Genomic DNA, 15129 nt, shown 5'->3' with positions numbered 1-15129 from the left:
TGGGGAGGGCTTGGCCTGCGAAGGCTTTTCGTCCTTTGCAAAAGTTGACCAGGCGGGAGATGCCGGGTGCAGGGATCTAAAGGGTTCTCCTGAAGCCAGATGTGCTGAAACATGTTCCGAGTGGTGGTGGTAAAGGCGGGCTGTCGTCATGGTTCTAGCCTGCAGGGATGCTTCACACCGTACTCCAGTCTCAGAGTTTCCAAGAGGCATTGCTGCTCATGTGGAGGGATGGAGTCTGGGGGCTGTGGAGGGATGGAGGGGGTGGGAGGGGGAATCATTAAACAGTACGTCCGGTGGGCACATGGGGACGCATGTATGCCTTTCCAGTGGAGTAGAAACCGAGGACAGTTCAGGAGGGAGTGATCGGTGGCCCAGGACTGGATGATCAGGGCTACAGGCACAGGAGGAAAGTTACTGTTTCCCCTATTCATGACTTCAATTAGCACCTGTCACATGGTAAGACCCAGCCACCGGGATCTTCCTTCACCTGAAAAAAGGGTGCCCTGTGTAGAGGCTCAGACAAAGAAGTGGAGAAAGGAGGAAACGGGATGGGATCAAGCCCAGGACCCTGTGCAGGTTAGGCAAACAGCTTACTTTGTTTTGCTTGAGATACAGTCGTCTCCTGTAGTCTGACCTCACACTTATAATGGGAAGAAGCCCAGCCCAGGCAGGGTTCATGCATTCTAAGGAAGCACGGTACAAACTTAGCCACATTCCCCAGCTCTAATGTTTTGTTTTTAAGGAAGATACACCTGCGAATTATGCCGACCCATGCCTATAGTTCCAGCATTTGGAAGACCGAGGCAGGAGGATTGTCTGAGTTGCCAGCTTGGCCAAAGAGTAAGACTCGGTCCATCAAAAAGACGTAAGTCTTTCTAGGGAAAGGCTGAAGACAGTTAAGCTGTCTCTGCTGCCAAAACTGGAGGACCATGGATGACGTGGGACCCTGCACGACGGATCATGCACCTCGGGTGCGCGTCAGTGATCTCTTACCACGGTCTCTGTGGAAATTCAGTAAAAATACACGTGGTGCTTGGCGTTTGCCTGGAACACAGCATTCCAGATCCACGCCTGTCAGGTGTCCCCTCTCTTTCCAACCCTTTCCAGTCAAGGGAGCCTTCTTGATTTCACAAATTGAAACTGTTGCAGTGCTGGCGTAGAGCAGAAGAGGGTGCGCTCCACACAGCCACCGAGTTTAGCAGGATCCCTTAGCTGAGCCGGGTCCTGGCTGGGGACCGGCCCCGCCCCGTCCCTGGCTGCGGGCTGCAAGCGGGCGGGCGCAGGCGCATTGCTCTCAGCCAAGCGGCCTTCCTGCTTTGGGGGTGAGGGAATTGGGCCTGCACCTACAGCCTCAACCATCGGTTCCCCACTCAGCCTCAAGTTGAGCTAGTTACTAACACGGCCCTGTTTGTCCTAAACCTCCTTGGCTCAGACCCCGGGCCGGTGGGGAGGCACCACTAGGGCGCTAGATGTTGATGAAAGATCCCTCGTCCCCGTTGGCTGTCTCAGGTTCCACACAGCGCCCCTTCCTTCGAGTGACTCTGCGGTTCCGGTGGAATTTGGCATAGCAGCGCAGCCCTGAGTGGAAGAAGGCAAGGGAGTCAGAACTGAGGGTGACTGTCCCCTCCCTTCCCCTCCAGCCTTCTCAGGCTTCTCATCCTACAGCCCCTACACACACCGAATCTGAAAAGACTTAAGAAACTGGGACAGGTCTGTACAGCATCCCAACAGTTACACACAACCTCATAAATTTAGAAAAAAAGTTGAGCATGGTGGCCCACTCTTTAGTCCCAGCATTTGGGAGGCCCCAGAGGCAGCCGGATCTCTGACTGAGGCCAGCCTGGTGTACAGAGTGAGTTCCAGGACAGCCAGGGTTACACGGAGAAACCCTGTCTTGGGGAAAAACAACAAACAAACAAACAAAAACAAACAGAAGGCATCCATAGCAGCAAACAAAAGACCCTTTTTCCAGCAACGTAGAAGGCAGGGGCTGACACCTAGGATTGCCCTTGACTCAACACATGGGCCAGGCTCATCGACACTCACTCATATACAAGCACCTACACAGATCACACGCAAACACTTCAAACTCACACCACACAAGCACGCCATACGCGCAAACGCAAGAAGTCTCTCTCGAACACCCTAATTAACTTAAGTGTGGCCCTGCTGATGCCAGTGGGTGGGTATCCCGCCCATGGCTCTGTTTATCAGGGCTGTGTGAATTATTATTACCTGAGGTGTGAATAGATGTTTTTTCATTTAAGATCATAGTAGGCCCCACCCTCCTGATAACAGGAAAGGAGCCGCCTCTGTGGCCCAAGAAACCTCTGCATTTCAGGGTTGGAGTGACTGGGGGTGAGAGGACACCTCTGCTTCAAGATCCACGTATGTCATCGGCTGCGGGGGGGGGGGGCAGAGGGGCTGCTGGGGAGTTTGTGATTGGAAGCCTAGAGTGTGTTATGGTTTTGAGACAAGGTCTCACGTAACCTAGGCTGGCCTCCCACTTGGCTATGTAGCTGAGGATGACCTTGGCCTCTTGATCCTCTGGTCTCCACAGACAAAGCCCTGGGATCACAGGTGCGCTGCACCGAGCTTAGTTTTATGTGGTGCTGAGTGAGTGACCCAAGGCTCTCCGTAACTAAACAAGCACTGTGCCAGCTCAGCCAGATTCCCAGCCCCATGGCCCAGCATTGGTCAAAGTGACACCAGAGGACCAGTTGCAGGAGCAGGAGTGTTAGGTGGCTACAGAAGCCCTTAGGAGCTTCCAGACTCTGCCGGCCTGGCCCGCTCTGGTCCCTCGAAGGTCCTTCCTGTGTGGCACCTGGGTGAACCCTCTTACTCTCTGGCCATGCTTAATGAGCTATCCAAGCCCCATAGCTTCCATTCTCCCCTTTGTCCCTGGAACCCGAGTCTCCAGGAAGAAGCAGGGGGTGGAACCAATCAGTTTAAGGGGTCACGATTAGGCCCTGGATGTGGACACCTTGAAGACCTCTAGAAAGCAGTGTGAGCGGCTTGCTGTCTGAGGCCCACAGGGGAGGCTTTCCTCCTCAGAGCCTCCCACGGCCCCCTTACCAGGCCAACATGGAGGACTCAACGGCCCACCTGTACACTGCGAACCTGCCTGTGCTCTCACCACAGGCGACGGTGGCGTCTTACATCTCCTCACTCTGGTTGGTCTCTACCCTCTCTAATCTCCCAGCCTGTCCCCTGTCCTCCACCATCCCCAGTCCTGCAATCAGAGATAACTTTTTTTGTGGGGAACACAGGGATAACTTTTTTTGTGGGGAACACAGGGTCTCATGCATCCCAGGCTGTCCACCTGTGAATGGAGTTGAGATCCCAATCGCCCCTCAATCTCTGTGCTTAGATTGTGCCCACACCCAATTTCCACTGGCAATGGAGCCCAGGGCCTAGTGTACGCAAGGCAACCTAAACTGAACTTCATCTTCAGCCACAGAGCTAGACCATGCGGCTTCCCTGCGTATGTGTGGGCCTGACTTCCAATCACCAATCAAACAAAATCTAAACAAGGGCAGCACGGTGTGGTTCTTCTGGAAACTTCTCTCATCCTTCTCCAGGGGTCGCTCTATGCTAGGCCAGGCCAGGCCGTTCCTGCCCAAGGTCCCTGCCTTCACCTTCTGCCTCCTATTAGAGCCTCTCCTGCCCATCTTTCAACCTCCATCACCCACTCTTTCTGACCTTCCTGAGGGCTCTACCTAACATCCTGTGAGACTACCAGGGGGAAGCAGCCTTTACAGACCCACGACTTTCCAAGGACCTTTTCTTTCTCTTTTTCTCTTTGGGGGTGGGTGTAAGGTGGTTGGGATGGATGGACAAGGCCCTGTATAGCCCAGGCTATAGAGAATGGGTGAAAGTCCGTAGGTGGCTGAGGATGAGCTTGAAGCCATGAGTCTCCCATCTGGGTGCTGAGATCACAGGCCTGTGCCGCCCTGCCTGGCTCCAGGGACAGCTTATCTATGGATTTGTTTTCTTGTGATCTCGTTTCACAGGAACGGACCTCAGGAATGGAGAAGGCACGGGCTCTTTTGTGGCTGGGAACTAGACTTGGAATGTGACTCAGGTTCTCACAGCAGCTGGGAGAGGATTTTGCCCTCAGAGCCCGGAATGAAGGTTGAATTCCGATGGCCTGTCCATTCTGATACCTTGTAATTTAAAAGGGTGCTTATCTCTCAGAGCTGCGTGCCGAAATAAACACTGTATAAATAAATAAAGATCGTATGGAAACAAGGGAAGCCTGTGACAGTGATAACCCTGTTCACGATGGCCATGTTGGTCTTTATTGAATCTCAGTGATGGGAACCAGGTGCTCACGACACTGTGGCTACTTTAGTGTACGTAGGTCTGAAGATTCTCTGAAGATAAAATTAAAATTATTTTTCCACCTTATCCCTTCATCTTTCTCTATTTAAATTTTTTCCTTAAGATCTGTTTTGGGGGCTGGAGAGATGGCTCAGTGGGTAAGAACAGTGACTGCTCTTCCAGAGGTTCTGAGTTCAAATCCCAGCAGCCACATGGTGGCTCACAACCATCTGTCATGGGATCCTGGTGTGTCTGAAGACAGCAAGAGTGTGTTCATAACATAAAAGAATAAATAAATTAAAAAATATTTTTAAAAAAAGATTCATTTTGAAGTCAGCCAGTGATGTCACACACCTTTAATCCCAGCACTCAGGAAGTAGAGGGAGAAGGATCTCTGTGAGTTCAAGACTAGCCTTGTCTAACTCCCAGACCAGCCTGGGCTGTTACACCATGAAACCCTGTCTGAAACAAACAAACAAACAAACAAGATTTATTTTGAGTCTGCTTGTTTTGTCTGCTTGTATGTCTATGTTGTATGTGTACCAACATGCATGTGTGGTGTCTGAAGGTCAGAAGAGGTCACTAGCTCCCCTGGAACTAGAGCGTTGGATGGTAGTCAGCTGCCATAGTGCTGTGGGGAACTGAACCCAGGTCCTCTGCAACAGCACCCAGTGCTCTTAACCACTGAGCCACCTCTCCAGCCCGTCTCTGGCTCTGCCTTTCATACGGGTAGGGGATTGAACTCAAGCTCTACCACTGGGCTACACCTTCACAACTTAGGCATTTATTTAGAGACTGCGTCTTACTCTGTAGACCAGGCTGGCCTTGAACTCACAGAGATCCACCTGCCTCTATCTCCTGAGAGACTTTATCTCCAAAAAAAATTCTTTTCCTGAAACAGATTTATGCTGAGTTGCAGAGGCAGGCCTCAGACTCGTGATCCTCCTGCCTCAGCCTCTCAAACAGCTGGGATTTATAGGTCGATGGCATCACTGTGCACTCTCTCTCTCTCTCTCCTCCCTCTTTCCCTCCCTCCTTATCCCCTTTCTTCCTTTTTTGGTTCATTTTCATTTATTTTTGTTTATTGATGTGCATTGATGCGGGAGGGGGGCTCTCACAAACTGCAGTCTGCAGGTGAAGGTCAAAAGACAACTTCAGTTGGCTGTGTCCTTCCACCTTTATATGGGTTCCAGCCATTGACTACATCATCAGGCTGACAGGGCAGGCCCCTTTACATGCCGAACCAATTGCCAGCCCTGGTTTGTTTTTTCCAAGCCAGTTGTCACCGTGCACCCTAAGCTGGACTCAAACTTATAATCCCCCTGCCTCAGCCTCTCAAGTGCTGAGGGTTGCAAGTGTTGTACTGACATAGCCAATTTTTTCTCTTCTTTCAGCCATGGGTGGCTGGGAACCGAACTCTTATATTTTTGGTTGTGAGCCTAGCCTTTAATGGCTGAGCCATCTCTCCAGCCCAATTTTTCTCTTCTTTTCACTTTCCCTCTTCCTCCTCAACTCTCCTTCTCTCAATCCTCATCCATCCTTTCTTTCTTCCTGTGATAAAAAAACAAAAAAACCAAAAACAAAAACAAACAAACAAACAAAAAAACCAAAAAAAAACAAAAACAAAAACAAAAACAAACAAACAAACAAAAAAAAAAAAACCAAAAACCAAAAACAAAAACAAAAAAAACAAAAAAAAAAATGAAGAGAAGAGGGAAGGAGGAAGAGCCAGCCATGGTGTCATAGACCTGTAATCCAGCTGCTTGAGAAGCTGAGGCAGCAGGATCATGACTTTGAGAACTGCCTAGCTCTGCCTTAGAACATTTCCAGGAAAGAAAGAACTCAGTGTAAAGCAGGCACCAACAGCACACGTGGGCACTGGGCACACACTTCCTCTTGAGGCTGGTGCACAAGACCGTTGAACGAGTAGTCCAGTAAGCCCCTCCCACTGACTGTCGGGAAACCCACCCAGCTCCCGGCTCCCCACTATCTCACCTGGAACGCCTCCCATCTAGAACTCTACTGAGATGCACGCCAGCCTTCTCAGGTTGGATCTTTTTTTTTAAAGAAATACGTTCCCGTCTCCTCCCTTCTCCCCGTCCTGATCCCGAGTGATCACGCCAGCTTGGATTTTAAGAGGTGAGAAATACAAATCTGAGAAGCAGTGCCAGGGACGGAAGCACATGGAGCTGACAGATTGGAAGTCCCCAGCAAAGCTGTTTCTACCGGAGCCTTCAGCTCCCCGGGGCTTCTCTTACCCACTCCCTCTTCCCCGGCCCCTGCATCCAAGTCCACCCTCTGCCAGGAAACCCCGTGCCCCACTCGTTGCAGAGCTGGCTGGACAACAAAGGCTTCACGGTTCTGGGAGCAGAGTTGGGCGGGGAGGACTCTCCCCTTCCCAGACTGACCTTCCATGCACATGCAGTCATCGAAACATTTGTTGTTGAGGCCGCGGTTGTGGGGTGTGCAGAGATGTTCCCGGAGGTCACAGCAAGTTCCTGGCAACATAGTAAGCACGTGTGGTCAGCCAAGCCGAGCGGCTCCTCCCCGCCGCCCTACAGAGTCCCACTGGACAGGAGATCCATCATGTGTGTGGCAGGCCATGCCCTAGTAGACCATCTGGTGTGCAAGGCTCCGGGCCGGAACTGCTGCTGGATGTCATGGTTGAAGTCCCGAGAGGCAGGTGGCAGAGACCTGAGCCTCCCCAGATGGGCCACTTGATTGATCGTGGGAGGATCAAAGGTGGTATGGGGTTCACCTCCCAGGGATGGGGTTGTAATTGCTAGGGGTGCCAGAGGTAGAGTCAGCTGAGAGCTTCGAGGGGCCTCAGGGATCACGGACCAATAACATACTCTTAGACAGATGGGAAAACTGAAGCCTTGGGGGTGGGGGTGGGGTTCAGGGCAAATCTGGGCAGAGCTGAGACATCTCTTTGCCAATTACAAAGCTAGCTTCCAAGTTCCGTCCTGTTGGCCTTAACTCGTGCCTTTTCTTCACACTTAGGGTGCAGTGCTGTGGGAAAGGACTGCCTGTCTATGTTCTGTGTCCTCTGCAATGTTGAATGGCTACTATTTTGCAGAATGTCCTGCTGATGGGGTACCATGGAGATGGCCCCTTGGGTCTCCCCAGCCCTCGTCTCCCAAAGCACTCATTATTCAGTGACAAGAAGGGACATGAGTCACTGGTCCTCTGATGTGAGCAGTTGCAGGGGCCACCTTGGCTCATGTCCCAACCATCCCTTCCTCAGGAGCTCCAGACAATGACCAGCTAATGACCAGAGACCAGGGCTACACTCTGCCCCGCATTGGGCTTCCCTGTCACGCGAGGTTTTTCTCTACAGCCCCTGCTGAGTCAGCATGACATCAGACCCAAGGTTTCTCTGTCAACTTGTTTCCTCTCTTGCCTTTAATAAATACAGCCACCAATGCCCTAGGTAAGAACCCAAGACAGGGTCTGACTGGAACTCTCTATGTACCCCAAGATGACCTGGAACTCTTGATCTTCCTGCCTACACCTCCCAAGTGCTGTGATGACAGGCATTATCTCTCCACAGCTTCTAATTCCACCTCAGTCTGCTCTGACGTGGTCCTCCTGATCCCACAGGAGTCCAGGCTCTAATCAAACAGCAGGCCCCTCGCACTTATCCTCTGATAGGCCGAGCTGCTGAAGGTGCAACGGTGTCATGGAAACTGTCCCCAGAAAGCCAGTTAGTTGGTGCCACAGTGAGGGGACTGCTCAGAGGACAAGGTCAGGAGCAGACCATCTGACTCAGGGCAGGATGGGATATGGGTAAGAGGCTTAGGAACCAAGTTGGCCCAGGCTGTATGATCGATCTTGGAAAGGGCCTTAACCTCCCTGGAGCTTAATCTTCTCTCTCTCTCTCTCTCTCTCTCTCTCTCTCTCTCTCTCTCTCTCTCTCTCTCTCTCTCTCATCATTCTATGAGTCAGTGTATGGTAGTGTCTCTCAGGAAATTGGTAGCTGCTGATAAGGACTCTCAGAAAACTGGTGGGTACTGTAGTTTCTCCCTTTCTTTCTTTTAATTTTAAGATTTATTTTATGTATATGAGTACACCGTTGCTGTCTTCATGCACACCAGAAGAGAGCATCAGATCCCATTACAGATGGTTGTGAGCCACCATGTGGTTGCTGGGATTTGAACTCAGGATCTCTGGAAGAGCAGTCAGTGCCCTTAACCACTGAGCCATCTCTCCAGCCTGGTACTGTAGTTTCTAAGTATTGTTATAAAGGGTCATGACTCTCAGGCTTGTTCCCAAGCCCTGTCTCAATGACCTTGCCGTCTTTCCCCACACCTGGGACTCAAGGGTGGGTGTTGGGTACCAGAGTACCTGGCAAGCAGTCCTGGTGATGGTCACATGGCTCTCCCTCAGCAGGTGATGTCTCGTTACCATCGTTGGTAAAATGACTCCAGTGTTTCTCTGGGGACAAAGAAAATTTGCGATCAGGTTAGGCCCAAGACTTGGGTGTCATGGTGCCAGACGGCCACTCCCACCGTGTTACTCAGACAAGACCCTCTGCCTCTCTTTGCTCCACTTTCTTCCCTAAGGAGACATGGGGCCTGAGTAGTGTGCAGTGAGCGAGGGGTACTCTTTGGCACAAGTGTCAGGTCCAGCTTAGATCAATGGACTCGAGCCCGCCTTTGGACACCTGTAGGTCATTCTGGACTCAGCAAATGCCCTCCATCGACAGATGCTGGAGAGAGGAGTCTAAGCATGGGGGGTGGGGTAGCAAAGTAGACATACCTTTTTTCTTTGCAGAAGGCCAAACCTCCGGCTTTAAGTCTTCATAATCCGTCCAATCAAATAGGGCCATGTCCAGTGTGGGCATCACCTCCCCATCAGACGTGGGCTGCGTCTGCAGAAGATGAGGCAGGAGAGGGGAGCTTGAGCCTTTGAAGTGAAAGGGAACCTGGGGTCTCAAGGCCAGAGAGCAAAGGGCAAGGCCACCTTGTTCTCTGCTTGGACCCTGGAATCCATGCTGACGATGCAGAAGACAGGCTGTTCCGATTGCTCAGCATTCTAAGCACGTCAGGGAGGGGACCGGAAGTGGCCCACTGCTCACTTCCCTGCCCCTTCCTCTGAAGGTCCTGGAGAGACCATGCACAGGCCTCAGTTCCACGCGCAACCCTGACCAATACTGTGGAGACTACTCAGGACCAGATACCATGACTGGGTCCTCGTGTACACGATCACAGCACGGCACGGACCACACCTACCTGCTCCTGGTCACAGATGAAGAAAGAGGAAAAAGAATATCTACAGCCATCTCCTGGTCCTCAGGAGATGCGATCTAACCTGCCAGTGATGCCTGGAAGGGCTAAAGCCTGTATGTATACCGTATGCATTCACGCCTCTTATGAGTCTAACTTGCAAATGAGGCACAGTCAAGGCTGGAGAGCTGGCCCAGCAGTAAAGAGCAGCATACTGTGGGCTGGAGAGATAGCTCAGTGGTTAGGAGCACTGACCGCTCTTCCAGAGGTCCTGAGTTCAAATCCCAGCAACCACATGGTGGCTCACAACCATCTATAAGGGGATCCAACGCCCTCTTCTGGTGTGTCTGAATATAACCATTATATATATATAATGGTTATATAGATAAAAAATGGATATATATATATATATATTGGCTTTAAAAAAAAAAGAGTGCATACTGCTCTTGCAGAGGACCACAGTTCAGTTCCCAGCATGCACATCAGGTGATTCACAAGTGCCCTAAACTCCTGCTCCAGGAGATCTGTTGCCTCTGGCCTCCAAAGGCACCTTCACTCATAGGCACATACCCTCTTCCCCACAGACATACATAATTAAAATAAAAAAAATCAGTTTAAACAAGGCACGGCAAGAGCTGAACAAGAACTCACAAAGCAGGGCAGCACAGCACAGTGGTGGACTGCCTCTCTCCCTCTCTCCCTTTCCCTCCATTTCTTTCTTTCTTCCTTTCTGAAATAGGGTATCATATAGCCCTGCCTGGCCCCGGAGTCACTATGTAGCCAAGGGCAATCTCAGACTCCTGATCCTCCAGCTTCCACCTCCTGAATGCTGGGTTATACCAGTTGTCATGTATCACCATGTCCGTTTCATACAGCGCTGGGAATCAAACCTAGGGCTCCAGGAGTGCTAAGGAAGCATTTTACCAGCAGGGTTACACACTGTATTCTATATCATCAGTATGTAATAGATTATAGATATAATCCATTTCAATGCTCTTACTTCATTTTGAAAGCAAAACAATGTTTTAGTTTGTTTTGGGACAGGGTCTCACTTCGTCGTCCAGGCTGGCCTAGAGTTCTTGGTGTAGCCCAGTCTGGCCTCAACCCTGTGGTGATGCTACTGCCCCTGTCCTCTGTCTCCCAAGTGTTAGGATTGTAGATGTGAGATACCACATCTGGCATGGAACGATTTTATTTTTATTTTATTTTATTAAAAGACTTATTTATTTTATGTATGTGAATACACTGTCTCTGTCTTCAGCCGCACCAGAAGAGGGTGCTGGATCCCATTACAGATGGTCATGAGCCACCATGTGAACTCAGGACCTCTGGAAGAGCAGTCAGTTTTCTTAACCACTAAGCCATCACTCCAGCCCCTAGATCTGGGCTTTAAATCACTCTTGCAGACTTTAAAAGTCCTCCACAACAGCCCCACCTCTATGTGTGCAGACAGCAGCCTGCTGAGGTGGAATTGGCTCCAGCCCAAGCCCCAACCATGTCCTCTGGGTGTTGGCAGCCCTTCTGCAGACAGAATACCTGGTGGGGTCAAACCTTAATGGTTCCCATTACCACACCCGCTGTGCCTCAGTTTACCTAAGTAGAGCAGGAGGTGAATCGAGTAACACTCAAGAAGCAGGGCACACCTGTGAGGGGTTTTCCTCGACTGGATGGTTGGAGCAGGAAGACCCGAGTTAAATATGGGCCATGCCTTCTTGTGGCAGCTTCCGTGAAAGGACATGGAAGAAGGAATCTTTTGCTTTTTGCCTGCTTGCCTTCAGCTCTCACCGGCAAGTTCATCTATCCTGCAGCTGAGGCGTTCCTTTGCTGGTGTTGGAACCTGCTTCTCCAGCATTCCAACACAGAGCAAAGGCCAGCGGAGACAGCTAACCTTGGGAGCCTTGCCTTTCCACTGGGAGACAGCTGCTCTAGGACTTTCTGGGCCACAGCTTGTAAGCCACTCCAATAAATCCCCTTAGATAGACACATTCACACTCTCGGTTCTGTTCATCCAGAAAACCCTGACAGGCAATCTGTGAGATTCAAGGCTACGTGGGGCCCCTACCTGGAGCCGCAGGGAGGTGACGGGCAGGATCCGGGACTCTTCCGCAGTAGGCATGGCACCGTCGGCTGTGGTTAGGAAGAACATGGTGGGGGCCAGGCTAGTGGAAGACTCTTCCATGGTACTTTCCAGCATCCGGTCTTCAGAGGGTTCCACCTTCTTCATGAGGGAGCTGGGTCCACGGATGGCAGCCCGGCCTGAGACAAGACAAGCACAGGCTGACCCACCTGTTGCTCAGTGTCTATTTACAGGGCATCAAGTCTTTTCTGCTGTAAGCCAAGGGCTGTTGGGCATCATGAACCCTTCCTTGGCCTATCCAACATCCTTGCTATCTACCCTTCTAGAGACCTGGAAACAAGGCAGTCATGTGGAAGGAGGGAGGGGTGTGTGTGTGTGTGTGTGTGTGTGTGTGTGTGTGTGTGTGTGTGTGTGTGTGTGTGTGTGAAAGGATTCTCCCCAGAAGCTGCACTCTAGTAAGTCTGGATCCAGGATGCCTAGGGGTATCCAGGGACATAAAACTGTAGAAGGCTTCCTGGAGGAGGTGAGGTTTATGGAGGTTGAGGGACACTGTTTAGGGAGAAGCCTGAGAGTCACTGCCACACACACACAGTGGCACGCTCATCCACATGTGCTTCTTGACAATGCACTTGGTATGGTTCCCAGTGAGCCACATCACAATAATTACTTCATCTAACCACTGCAGGAACTCTGGGAAGTAGTTGCTGCTCATCTACAGGGGAGGAACCAGAGCCAGAGAGATTAGGTAGTTTTACTAAGGACACACAGCTTGTGCCTGGCAGAGTGTAGATTTGAACCTCAGTCCTGAGCACAAAGCCAATGCTTTTAACTCCTGGGGTCACCTTGGAAGATGCTTGGGTGTGGGATACTGAGTAGCAGGGAGCAATACAGGGTCATCACGAGGTCACAAACAATGGGACCAGAACAGAGGCTCAAAGGGGGTGGGGGTGGAGATCATCTACCCCTTACAGCTGTGTTGTAAGCTGATCCGGATCTCCTGAGGTCACCCCACCTTGCAGAAATGGACCTCAGTCAGTCTGAGGCTTCACAAGCACTGATAAACTGACCTGGCCTGTGGACTTCATCTATCGTCTGCCACCATGACACCCTCCCTCAGGACATCTCTGCCCCTTCAGTGAAGCCAAAGGAGCTTCGTGGAAACTAGGGGCCCTGTGCTGGTCCTCAAGGCATCAACATCTTCCAAACTGGCAAAGGGGACCCCCCCAAAATGGAAGGGTGTGTGTTCTCAGTCGACCTGGCAGGGAGGCAAGTGCCCTCCCTGTTGCTATCTGAAGGAGGAGGGCTGCTCCAGTCTCTTCCTAGAGAAATACCCTGCAAACCCCTCCAGGTGAGGCTGGGGAGGGGCCGGCTGCTTGGAGATGCTCAGGTTGGCTGGAGACTGTTTGGGCCAAAGGAGGCTCAGCCTGGGTGACCACAGTAGCTCGAGGAATGGAGGTTAAGGAAGTTGAACACAGGCAGACACGGGACGGTGACTCCTCTCCCAAGACACTGAAGTTTGCCTCTTTGATGTAGCCCGAGGACCCAGGACTTGGTCTTGGGACTGGAGAGAGGAGGCAGCAGCTAAGAGATGCATTGCTCTTGCAGAGGGCCTGAGTTCAATTCCCAGCACCCATGTCGGGCGGCTCACAACTTCCTTTAACTCCAGCTCTAGGGGATCTGACGACTCTGGCCTCTGAAGGCACCCGTACTCAACATGCACAGATACACACACACACACACACACACACACACACACACACTTAAAAATAATAAAAATAAATCTTTAAAAACTTGATTCTCCAGACCGTGGCTCTACATGGGAGCAGTAGGGCCTCTACACAGGGCCTAGTGGAGAAACTTGAATCACTGGGGTGCCTTTGAAGGGGATATGGGGACCCAGGCGTTCCTGTGCTGTTTCTTCCTTCCTCCCCCTTCTCCTCTCTCATTTTTCCTCTCTCTGCATCTCTCTCTTTCTCCTCCTTCTCTGGACCACCAGGCACCATGAGGCAAGCAGTTCTATTCTTCTTGTATGACGCTTTGTCTCACAACCAAGCAACCAGAGGCTGAATGTTCTGAATTCTCCGTCCCAAATCAACCTCTCTCCTGCTTTGGGACGAATTTCCCGGTGACCGTGACAGACGGCTGACCGCCACATGGTGTCACTGGTGTTCAGGGTTGGAGGATGCTGCCTAGGGAGCTGTGGGTTTGGTAGCAAGTTCTCCGACGAAGGCAGACCTTAAGCTTTCTGAGCATCAGGTCCCTCCTGCACTAAGGGTGGGTGGCATCTTCGCAGCAGGACAAACTGAAGCTTAGGAAGGTGACTTGCCCAAGGGACAAACTAGCTAGTAGCGGAATCAGACACTGGTCTCAGTAGATCTGGCTTCAGAGCCCAAGCTCTCAGCCCCCACTCTATTCCAGAGCTCATCAAAGGATGTGTTTGGAGGACGACTCTCAGCTGTTCTGCCTGTATGCAGGGAGGTTGTGAGTAGGGTAGATTTAGGTCAGATGCAAGGCAGATCTTCCCAACTTAGGAGGGTGATTGATTGCCTAAGGGGACGGAACTTCTATGTGAGTTCCCTCTCCTCCACCTCTGTCCCTTTTATCTCTTCCTGCCAGACCACTCTGACTCTAGTAAGGTGCCTCCCCTCTTCTGGGAACTTCCTTCTGCCCTGGGTGGAAGAGACCTCTAAATGGGGCCTCTTTGGGGCCTTAAAACACTGACTTTATCACTATTTCCTGCTCTTGGCATTGGATTAGAGCCTTTCCCCAGTGCAGCCCCCGCCCCCTCCCAGGACTCTAGCTACCTCGATGCAGCCGCAGACGGTCCCTGCGCCTCTTGTGTTCTCTGCCACGTTTCTTCACCCTCTCCCAACCAGGAGACCGGGCCTCCTTCTCCGGGTAGGGCAATGCCAGTCCTAGAAGCAGCTCCTTGTTCTGCAGAAGGCCAGCAGGGGGCTGTCCAGGTGTCATCTGGGAAGTCTGCCTGGTGGCAGTGACCACGGCTCCCTCCTGGGTCCGGCTAGGTCTGCCTGGGCCCCTGTCCTTCTTCCCCGGGCCTCGACGACCGTGATGGCTTGTCTGAGGCACCCATAGTGCAGAGCTGGGGAGGTGGGAGTGGGTTTCGGGCAGGTTCCGGGCAGAGGATCCAGAGGCCAGGGTGCCTGTCATGTAGAGCTCTGGAAATAGCAGGAGGATCAGGAACAGCATGGGGACCCTGAGGACGGTGCACCCTGCCATTGGCTCTCCCTAAAAGAAAACCAGCATCATGAGTGCTGTACACAGCTCCCCTTGACACTCCTCCCAAGGCTCCATATCTACAACCCATCATGCAAACTGCTTTCCCCTCATGGCTGGAGGAGACTGTGCTCCTCGGACACAGTTCTGATTTTTTTTAAAGAAGCATTTATTTACTTTATGTGAGTACACTGTCGCTATCTTCAGATACACCAGAAGAGGGCGCCAGACATCATTACAGATAGTTGTGAGCCACCATGTGGTTGC

The 15129-nt window shown here is 51.6% G+C and overlaps 1 protein-coding gene across 1 annotated transcript; it reads right to left on the bottom strand.

The window, feature by feature from the left end:
* Positions 1–855: 855 nt before the first annotated feature.
* Positions 856–14870, bottom strand: Draxin (dorsal inhibitory axon guidance protein). Its single transcript, XM_032887557.1, has 7 exons — positions 14433–14870; positions 11614–11807; positions 11389–11391; positions 9085–9196; positions 8671–8760; positions 6732–6821; positions 856–1578 (listed from the first exon to the last, which is right to left on the bottom strand). The coding sequence occupies exons 1-7, from the start codon at positions 14863–14865 to the stop codon at positions 1466–1468; spliced, it is 1035 nt and encodes a 344-aa protein (XP_032743448.1). The 5' UTR covers positions 14866–14870; the 3' UTR covers positions 856–1465.
* Positions 14871–15129: the final 259 nt, after the last annotated feature.

The sequence above is a fragment of the Rattus rattus genome, chromosome 1 (assembly GCF_011064425.1).
Source record: "Rattus rattus isolate New Zealand chromosome 1, Rrattus_CSIRO_v1, whole genome shotgun sequence".
Classification (NCBI taxonomy): domain Eukaryota; kingdom Metazoa; phylum Chordata; class Mammalia; order Rodentia; family Muridae; genus Rattus; species Rattus rattus.
The sequence above is the reverse complement of the archived record's forward strand: the minus strand, read 5'-3'. Positions and strand labels throughout refer to the sequence as shown.

What these genes read in the sequence shown, in the direction of transcription:
- Draxin (XM_032887557.1), bottom strand. Translation starts at nt 14,865, where the DNA reads ATGGCAGGGTGCACCGTCCTCAGGGTCCCCATGCTGTTCCTGATCCTC. An exon ending in CCGTCTGCGGCTGCATCGAG is followed by an intron (nt 11,808 to 14,432) that starts GTAGCTAGAGTC and finishes GTCTTGTCTCAG; the next exon opens with GCCGGGCTGCCATCCGTGGA. An exon ending in TGACTGCATGTGCATGGAAG is followed by an intron (nt 1,579 to 6,731) that starts GTCAGTCTGGGA and finishes TCTTCCACTCAG; the next exon opens with GGCTGCGCTGCTATGCCAAA.